This window comes from Triplophysa dalaica, chromosome 10, assembly GCF_015846415.1.
Source record: "Triplophysa dalaica isolate WHDGS20190420 chromosome 10, ASM1584641v1, whole genome shotgun sequence".
Classification (NCBI taxonomy): domain Eukaryota; kingdom Metazoa; phylum Chordata; class Actinopteri; order Cypriniformes; family Nemacheilidae; genus Triplophysa; species Triplophysa dalaica.
The window spans coordinates 10,850,541-10,861,095 of NC_079551.1; the positions used below are offsets into that span (position 1 = coordinate 10,850,541).

The 10,555-nt window shown below is 36.9% G+C and overlaps 1 protein-coding gene across 2 annotated transcripts; it reads left to right on the forward strand.

Annotated features, from left to right (window-relative positions):
* The first annotated feature begins 537 nt into the window (after nt 1-537).
* mier2 (mesoderm induction early response 1, family member 2) lies at nt 538-8,910 on the forward strand. 2 transcript variants are annotated; one of them, XM_056758883.1, is made up of 13 exons: nt 538-597; nt 2,030-2,202; nt 2,439-2,564; nt 2,653-2,776; nt 2,972-3,042; nt 3,285-3,357; nt 3,692-3,843; nt 4,446-4,527; nt 4,634-4,728; nt 5,065-5,195; nt 6,295-6,416; nt 6,644-6,750; nt 6,921-7,057. In XM_056758883.1, the coding sequence occupies exons 2-12, from the start codon at nt 2,038-2,040 to the stop codon at nt 6,721-6,723; spliced, it is 1,221 nt and encodes a 406-aa protein (XP_056614861.1). In that variant the 5' UTR covers nt 538-597; nt 2,030-2,037; the 3' UTR covers nt 6,724-6,750; nt 6,921-7,057. The 2 variants fall into 2 exon arrangements, with proteins under 2 accessions (XP_056614861.1, XP_056614860.1); XM_056758882.1 differs by lacking the exon at nt 6,644-6,750 and having other exon boundaries at nt 6,921-8,910.
* The last annotated feature ends 1,645 nt before the right edge of the window (nt 8,911-10,555 follow it).

Consider the following 10,555-nt stretch of genomic DNA (forward strand, 5'->3'; position numbering starts at 1 on the left):
TAAAATCTGCTAACGTAAAATTGAGTTATCAAATGTATTGTGTTGATAAAAGGTATCCATGACAAGGGGTAGATCTTTAACTTTTTGGTGACTTTCGCCTCGTTCCCATTGTGTTTTTAAGGAAATATAAAAACTAAGAATCTAAAATAACGTTAACTTTATTTATAACGTTAGGCCTCTACTATATAACATTAAATATTAATAAAGTCCCCTTATAGCAACATCTGGATGGCATAAATTAAAGTGCATCTAAACATCCAATGGTAAATATTCATGTTCAACAATATACAGACAAAATAATAAACAACTACAAAAAATAAGTAATAAATAATATTCTATACACTTTGCTTTAGATAGGCTGCCTTGAAACATTTATATGAGGGCCGAAAAAAAGACTTTATAAAGTTCATCCTGAAACAACAAACTCAAGTTAAAACCAACTTTTCTTTAAGTGCAACTAAAGTAACAAGCACGCACTATATTATAGGGATTGTAACTATTACCAAAGTTAGTAAGAATGTAGGTTCAATAGGAGTTTGCATCGTCCTACACAACATCCGGGCATTCCGCCGCTTGCGCAGAATCGGAATGGCGGAGGTAAGTAGGCTGCTGGGCTCGGGGGAAGAACAACATAACGATTAAAAGATCCGAGCGCTCCGGTACGCGCTTCAACCGCGAGTCGCGTACGACCGGACAGTTTAGGACCCCGTCCGCCTGATCGACCGAGCCTAAAACCAGCAGAGTTCCGCGGTTCGTAATAAATAGGAAGTTAAGGTCGGTGCACTCCTCAGCGTTTCGCCTCGCTCTCTCTGTCTCCAAACGAGCGTTTAATTCGCCAAATCGTGCGCCACGCGAAACAATAGCGCACCGGCTTGAACCGTGGTGCTGAAGTGCGTCCCAGGTGCGTGCCGACGCCTCGAAAGTTTCAGAAGTAACTCGGGACACATGCCCTGAGATACTGTCACAGCCTCTTGGACTTCCCTAAAACTGTTTCCTTCTCGCATCGGCTCAGGCTCACTGTACATTCGTTCAGCACCGACTCACAGGAAAGCGCCCGGTGCAGAATTACTGCCGCTTTATTCAATCGCAAACTTTTCCTAAAGCTCTGCACACGCGTTAAGACAATTGTGACGAAGTTACAAAGAAACCTTTTTCTTGTTCGTGTTGTCAAAATACACTTCAGTGACTTTTAGACAAGGTCAAAAAATGTTTTATGTGGTGAACAAGGCACTTTAGGTTAAATCGTGTCATAAAGTTACTTTTCCAAATAAGGCTTGTTGAGTAAGTGAAACAGAACATGTTATCAGATTGTTTTATAGTATAAGTTTAGCAAATGTCAGTATATCTATTCAAATAGTTTGCTATAATAATTGTAGTTTACGTTAAAAGACTAGTTGCTAGAGATGTTTAACCATTAAACCACGGCAACTTGCAAAGTTTTAGGCAAATATCATGATCTTCCATACGAAGTTTAACACAGTCTACGTATAGTGTCACTATAGAGTTGTTTTACTATAATAATATCAGTGAATGATAATGCAGCCGATATTGATGTTACTGGATTTTTACTATTTTAGTTATACTACTTTGTAGTATACTTTTATTTTACTATCTCTCATAAAGGTTTACCGTGGTAATCATTGTATCAACCTAAATGCTAGTTAGAGAGTTGTTGTTTTTCACAGAACATAGTATTAGCCACAAATGTCATCCATGTTTCATAACATAAAAGTTTTGATGATGAGAATTGTTTAAATTGCGTACGATTTTCCTAAGAGAGGCTTGTAGTACAAGTAGAATCTACTGTGTATAAATGCGAGATCATGTTGTATTGTAATGATATAGAACTAAGTACCAAGTTTATTTCGATCTTACACTATAAACAAAAACTGAAGTAATGTTGGTAATCTGGCAGAACCTGTAGATAATATGGGTTCGAATGCATTAGATATAGGCCTTTAAAAAGCAATTGCTGTTAGATTTCATTCAAACATATCCAACAACAGTGCACTGTTTTATTGTACCTTAGCTGTGCGAATGGGCTCCAAAGACCAACGGCACAGTCGTGTAGACATCTTCCACCAGGCCTATGTGGGGCCGCTGGAGGCTGTTCCCTGGGCAACCACGTTCCTAGAGGAACAGGACAGGAGCCTGGTGGTCCAGCGGAGGCAGCCGGCAAAGATGGCAACCCATTCCCACACAGTGAGTGCAGACGTTCATTACTTGCCTTCATGTAGTTTTACAATTTTGCCGAACAAGTTCATCAGCATTTTTGTTTACGCTTGATACCCCATTTATTAGACTTTCATAAAAACTGTTTGATTATTGAAGATGAAACACGTTAATGGGGCATAAATGATGGCCAAAATGACATTTTCACTTGGTTAATATTAGGATCAGTGTGAAATGATGTGTTTGTGTAAATCACCTGTTTACAGGGTGGGGAGATGCCTCTTGAACAACTGCTGGTACTTTATGGGTACAACCTGTCTGATCCGGTCCTGAAACAGCAACAGGACCCCTATGAGCTGGCGGCCAGTTTTCCTGAAAGAGCACTGGACAAGGTGACTGTCGCCCTATTTATTTAAATACTAAAAAAAATGTATTCATAGACATATTCAGACCGACTCATGAATGATACTTCTTTTGTAGGTTCAGATAGGTAAGGATCTACTCTCAAGAGGAAAGGATGTGGATAAAAAACATCCCATGTCTGATGACCTCACGTTCTCTGTCACGTCCCATAATTCTGACCTCTTACATCACCACCTGAGAGGTATGACATCACGCAGGAATATTGTCTGTTAACTCAAAATAAATATCATTTAAAGATATTTGAGGATTTTTCTTAGTTTTTGTTCAAAATCAAAGAATGCCAATCTTACTTTATCAAGCTAATTGAAAAATCAACCATGTATTTAGGGATTTCTTGCATTTCCTTATTAAAAATGGGTTGTTCACCTTTTCTCAGGTGATGACAAAGACACTTCAGTTAGCTCCTCAGAAGACGACTCGGAAAGCAACTCCAGCGATGGCCGCAAGGTACACAATGCTGGTACACTGAAACAAAAAAACGATTTCCTACATTTTATGTTTGCTTCACATCTGTAAACTTTATTTGTATGTTGAAATATTTACAAATGTGACCAGTGATAAGACAACTTGAGTATTATATTAAAAAAATATTTCCCAATGTGATTTATACAGTAAATGACAGTCTAATGAAGTGCTTATATATTATTAGCGTTAATAACAATGCAATTGTGTTATGTTTTTGTTAACAGGACATTATGGTGGGCTCCCAGTATCAAGCTGTAATTCCTTCTTTCTGTTCCTCAAATAATTATAATGAAAGAGGTAGGTCAATGTTCCCCCACTATTATTTCAACGTGCAGCGCAAAATTGAATAAAGATACGTTCCTATTCCATTAAAAAATATTGATTAGAAACTTACATTAGTCCTGTTTATGACAAGTCACGACACATATGTAAAGGCACATAAATGTAACAGAACTAACGTTTTGTTGTAATTAAAATTATATAATGAAAAGGCAACAAAATACCATATGCTGAAGTTCATTTAGTTGTGTGTAATCTTATGAATAGTACTCTCTCATATACCACTCAATGGTCTGTTTTGCATAACTGACCTGTTATCCCCTGGAGACTCAAACCTGTTTAATATTATCAGGCTATGAGTACGAGGACCAGTTGTTGTGGACCCCAGATGTGCTGTCCAATCCAACTGTGGAGGAGTTCTTACTTGAAGTCCAGAGAAGAGGGAGTGACAATGGAGCTACGAACACACTGACCACAGGGGACATAGTCAAAGATAATGAGCAGGTAAGGCTGAATCAAACACATTTTAGTACTGTGTTTTACACTGGCTTGTTTAGTCAAATTGAAAATTGCTCAACTGAAGATTTTCTGCCAAGTGTATGAGAATTTGTGTAAAATGTGTTCGCAACTACTAAAACTTTAATGGTCAAAGGATAGACCTGTGTGGTACTATTCCATAGTATTTAGAACGCTGTTCTGAGAATAAATTAACTGAACGTGTCAAGATGTTTTTAGCCCAGACTTTATAAAATCAGATTTTTTTTTTAAATATTTATACATTGGGGTTCAAAACGTATAGAGACATGTCCGGGCCCGGTCGTCTCTCGCCGGCAGTCCTGACGATTTGTCCTTTGATGCTCCCAAACTCCTCCGTGGGAGATGCGGAACCGGTGCGCGCACAGCTGATTTCCACTATCACTCACGCCCCATGGCTCCTGTCCCGCATTCCTCGCTACAGTGACATTGATCATATTAACTAAATATTACATCTCCTTGCTTACGCTGAAGCACACAAGGGTACTCTTTGTAATAAAATGTTTTGTAAATTATGTAATTGCATTTCTGTCATTTATTAAATGTATTTAGTAATTTCCTATGTTTTAAAGGCTCTTTATGAACTGGTAAAATGCAACTTCAATGCAGAAGAGTCACTTAGAAGAATTCGATATAATGTCAAGGTTTTTAGTGGTAAGGAATTTTCAAACGCTTTAATTTCTTATTTGGAAGCTTGTACAGAAATACAAAAAGGCGTGGTTTGAATGCTTTAATAAATTAATTGTCACAAACATTTTAGAAGAACTCTGTGGCTGGAATGAGGAGGAGTGCCGTAACTTTGAGTACGGCTACCGTGCCCATGGGAAGAACTTTCACCTCATACAAGCCAACAAGGTGAGTGACCGTTCTGAATCAGGATCAGGTTTTCTCATACACTCTTCAAAAAAGCTGCTGCAAAGCAACTATTTTTGGTTCACAAAGAACCATTTACTCAAAGGTGAAGAACCATTTCTTTCTTATAACTTAAAGAACCTTTTTCTGCTGCAAAGAACCTGTGTAATAGAAAGATTCTTTGGATGTTAAAGGTCCTTTATGGAACCATTCAGCAAAAAAACATTATTTTATTGGTATTTTTAAGACTGTAGTGTACAGCATTTTTATTAGGATGTGATCTTGATACTTTTGGCATAGACATGTGAGTCTTGGTGTCTCTTATGTGACCTTTCTCAGGTCCGCACACGCTCAGTAGGTGAATGTGTAGAATACTACTACATGTGGAAGAAATCAGAACGACATGAGTATTTCACACAGCAAGCCACAAAGCTGGGTCGGAAAAAGTGCAATATGCCATCTGGCAACATGTGAGTAAACCTTTTTTACTGTGGAGTCAATAAAAATAAAGTAGTAGTAATAAGGCAATGCAGAGGGTATAAAATATCTTATCTTAATGAACATTTGCATTTGAACTTGCTAGAGATCTTAATGGAAATTTCAGAGGTGGTGGCATTAATAAATTCAGAGCTATTCATAATAGAAAACAAAATGCTTGACCTAGATGTGGTCTTATACACCAAAGTCCGGAAATGCCTTTTCAGAAGTAGGCTGCCTATTTCAGACATTGGAGTTTTTGTGCTTGTTGTCATTATTTAAGATTCACTTTAACAGTTGAAATAAAAGTGAATGATATTAAGTGTTGGGTTGTCTAGTTATTGAAAGAAAATCATGAAACAACGGAAATTATAGCGATCTAAGAATTAAGCCTTGTGGGACGCCATTGATTATTGTATCATGTGCATTTCATATTGCCATCAAGTCTCTACACTCTTAATAGGATGTGTTAATATTAACACACTGTTTGTGTTATGCAATGTGACACATTATGTGTTGATTTTGTGTGAAGTAAATGAAAGGATCAACACAAATTGTTTTAAAAGTAACACAAGAAATAACACCCATTTGTGAATGTTTTTACCAACTGTTTTTAGAGTGAAAAAAACGGCAACCTGATAGAATAAACAGATGAGGTTCCCTTATGACAGTGCATTACTGTTTATATAGTACAAGAAGGCATTCAAAGTGTAGTATATGTGAAACCAGATCTGTGCTTTAACACCTCATACAAGGGCATTGACCGTTGCTGCAAACAAAACATGTATTATACTGTATATCCCACCTATACATGTAACAAACATGTAAATGTACGTTTAGGAAGTGGAACAGAGAGTATTTTCATTTTTTCCGACCACAGTATGTTTTTCAGAACATTCCCAAGCCAAGAATTTACTGACTGGTTCAGTGTTCATTCACAGACCACGTCACGCATATGGTTTGTGAAACTAGACAGAGCAAATTCTGAAATCACAAAACTCTATGGCTTCTGCATTTATTTTTGGGAGCCAGGGTGCCACTGATTCATTTCAGTCTCTGGATTGACCTAAATGTGTTATATGTGTGTCTTAGAGAGGATGCTGAGCCTGATGGAGATATTGAAGTGGAAGGTGCCACGCAAGGTTTGCCAAGTAAATCTTCCGTTCAACTCCAACCTTCATCAGCATCTGATGTCATGGAGCTGGATAAGCAAGGTGCTTTACTTGTTTTCGTCGTACGCTAGTCAGAACCACCTTTTCGTTTGTTGAGCGACTTCATTTCCTTCATTTGTACGTGTCCTACATAAAAGCATGTTTTGTTTGGTCCGGATGGTCATTGAGTTATTGTTTGTATCACTGTTGCTTTCCATCTGCCAGCTTTTGCCCATTGTGTTTGTGTTCTTTTATGTTCCGTGCCTTTTTCATTTGGTTGCGCCATCTAGAAGAGAGCCTGAATTGCCGTGCACAGTTTCAGGGTCGCCCTCGGCGGAAACGCACGCCGCGCTTCCTCTTAAAGCCTTGATCTTGTTGCTCACTGACAGACACACAGGTAAAAACAGAACTATAGAAAGACAAATCCTTGGAAATGCTAGAATAAACAGAATTTCAATGGTAAAGTGTGCAATTCATGCTTCCAAAGTATCTTGATTTTGATGTTACCGTTTTAACCGGAATGGTATCCAAAAAAATTATGCATATTTTACTTGTTTTTACTTGCAGGTTCTGAGCGACACGTTGGGGGGACAGAACTACGTCCAGATTCTGGCTGTAGCCCACAGGGGGAGCGGCTCTTTAGCCAATTTTTGCCTCCTCTGCAGTTTTTCCAGACATCTGTCAAAGATCGTCCAGGCAAGGCCACCCCTTCCGCCCCAATTTATCTCCCCCCAGTACCCAGTAGCCACATCGAAGGGTCTTCCCAGCCAATCTCAGGGCTCCCAGGAGCAGGTCTTTACAAGCTGCAACTAGGTTTTTTTTCTGAAGATTTTGTACCTGCTTGTTAGGTTTGTCGCTAGATCTCAGACTGACTTTTCCATACCTGTTTCACCTTTTGGTTAGCCCTTTCATTGCCGTCCCAGATTTTGGGATAATCAGTAGCTTCCTATGCCCACCCTCCACCATCTGCTCCAAACCTATCCAACTCCATTGTTCACTAACACAGTGACTCATCCTTTCACCAATAAAACACATTCCACATATAAGCAAATAACTTTACAACAACAATGGAGAAGTAGTGCACCGGAGATAAAGAATGTTTTAAAGAACTACAAGATGGTACAAACCATAACCAACATTGGATGAAGTACACGTAATTGATGTGTGTTCTGAAGTAGGTTTCCTGAAGTTGCTAGAAATGGACAACTGAGATCCATGTCGATATATCTTTGAGGATTACACAGTGTTGTCTACATCTTTTGGCATATTATAGTGTTTGTAGGGGTTTGGTCATCTCTCAGACTACTACATGCAATGAGAGTGTATTTTAAGTAAACTACCTAATTCCTGTTTTTTGGGGAGGAAATGGCAGCATTCATACAAATACAAGATGTTTTCGGTGAACATGTCACTGAAGCTCATTTTCATTAACTCTTATAAATTGATTCTTTCATTGCATGTAGTTCTTATAAACTGAAAAATTTAGCTAACTCAGGCTAGTACCTTTAATTTTTTGTCATTTTAAAGTTGCTTGTTTTTGATAAAGAACATGTTGGTTTGTTGTCATAAAGCAACAAACCACAAGAAAGGGTCAGTTCGCCCAATTATAGAAATTCTTTCATCCTTTGCTCACTCTCATGTCATTACAAACCTGTATGAATTTCTTTCTTCTGCAGAACACAAAAGAAGATATTTTGAAGAACGCTTGTAACCAATTAACATCCATTGTGTGGACAGAAAAAACACTTTCTCAAAATATCTACTTTTGTGTTCCACAGAAGAAATAGATATATACAGGTTTCAAACCACATGATGATGAATAAATGATGACAAAAAATCTTTTTTTGGGTGATCAGTCCCTTTATGAAGATGCTATCAACAAATGAACGTCTACGCTTCGTCCGGTTGTTTTCACAATATTCTTTGTGGGACTGTAGCTTACCCATTGTAGGTCCTCTTTGTGCAATAAAGAAGGTAAAGTCCCTCAGAGGGTCTGATCTTTCCCTCTCAGTCTGGTCCGTCAGTATTTATGTACTAAGTGTTTAAGAGGGTTTATGGATGGTTTTTCATTATACGCTCCACACATGCCTTGCCAACAATCCTGATTTGTCTGTGTTGCGACATTTATAAGTCAAATACTCTACTGTGGCAGAGTCGCTGCATTACGTTTCTCAGGTTATTACGGAAACCTCTAGCTCTGTTGTTTTACACCACATTACCCAGAATTCTTCATCACCAGAGAAAGTGGCACAACATCCAATTCAGTATCTCATTGACTTAAGGTGCCACCAACAGGACCTCTGTTATTCAGGAAGGAAAGCTTCACATGTCATGGTCTCTATCACATTGCATACCCTCCATTTCATGTGTATTCTTCCTGTTGCTTTTAATTGTTTAGGACGGCTTTAATGTTTTAGTTTACACAATGTTCAGAAGATACAAAAGGGAGACAAACACTGCCTTGCTTACGTGACTTTTTTATTTTAGCAATTTATATATTACTGCTCCTGTTATATTGATTTATTGTCCTTGTTATTATATTTTGTAAATAAAAAAAGATTAGCAAACATACTTCAAGCCCCTATGTTTATTTGATTTCGATATACTGCCACTTTTTATGTTTTGATAACTGGGATTCTACATAATAATAAATAGGACAAACTTTTATCAGAATGTTAATTTGTTCAATCAAATGCCAATGTGCACTGATATACGCAGTAGGAAGGTGATCAGAGGGTAAAACTGCATTTAAAATCTTCCATTAAGCCTCCATCTGAACCAGCCTTGATGTTTTTTGCGAAAACATCACTGCATTTTATTCTCACTAAAGTAAGATTACACTGTGGTGAGATGATCGATAGGCTAAATGTACCAGAGAAAAAAAATGTGATGTGTAAATTTGTACCTGCTACACCACGTTATATTTGTTTACACACGTTTTTCACGTTATATAATGTTTTACACAGATATGTGAATATATATGAACTGTGCTGTGTTTAAGTGTTTGCATTTCTATATCATACACTGCCACATTTTTTTTACTAATAGTGTTAAAAGAGAAGCTTTAATTTATAATTCATGTCATAATTTTGGTCATTTTTTGAGTGATGTTTTCCACAATCAGTACTTTGTTATTGTGTATTAGTTCTAAATTCTTGCCATTACATTCTTAGTCTTCTGTGTAATGTAGTTTAACTGTAAAAATGGGTGTTAATTGCCAGTGCTCATTCATTGGGCAATAACCCATGGACCTTTAGTCAAAAACTTTGTTTGACTATTTATAATATTAGTACTTATTTTTACTGTTATATATATACAAAATATTCTACTGTTATTTTCCACATTCATTAAAATAAATTAGTTTAACAACATTTTTATTAGTATTTTTAAAAGCTGTTCTTAAAATAAACTAACCCTTTGGTTATGATTTTTTTGAATAAGAGATGTAATATTTATTTTTCTGAGTGACTTATTTTAGTCTGGCAGACAAAAAAATCCTTCCCTTTAAAAAGGAAAATCTAGGAACCAGAATATTTTACTATTTACCATAATATAAACTTCAGTAGCCTACAGTGAGTTGCAAAATCACAGCTGACAAAAAATGTATAGCCTAAAAAAGTTATTAAAGTTATATATAAAATTTGCATAAGATATAAGTTCATCATTTAATTTAAAAAAAGAACACGCCGCATGACCCTCAAAAATGAGAACACGCTGCAAGAGAATATGGATGTGAGCAGACCTGCAGTGCATATATTAGCTTCTGTGGGTTTTGAAAGGGTGTGAGGATTAATGTGAGCTATTCTGTAACTGTGAGGTCAGAAAACGAGCCAAAGGTAGGATTGCTTTAACACTGTCGACCTAAATAAATACAAGCAGCTACAGTAAATGCTTTGCTTGTTTATAACCTCTATTAATTTTAACATTATGAAGTGTTACGTCTGTACCATTAAGATGATTTACGTATATTATTTACAGGTCTTTATAGTGAAGGAGAACATGTGGGATTACATCATTAGGTGGTTCAGAAACCTGTAGAGTGTTAAATAGGCTATTTAGGATTGTCAACCATTTTAAATGATTTGTTTCTCAATTGAGATGAATTATTATTCATTTATTTAATTCATGAAATCATAATTAAGATTTAATTTAGACGTTCATTGTGAGTGATGCCTTGCCTATGCACCATTTTATTGAACTAA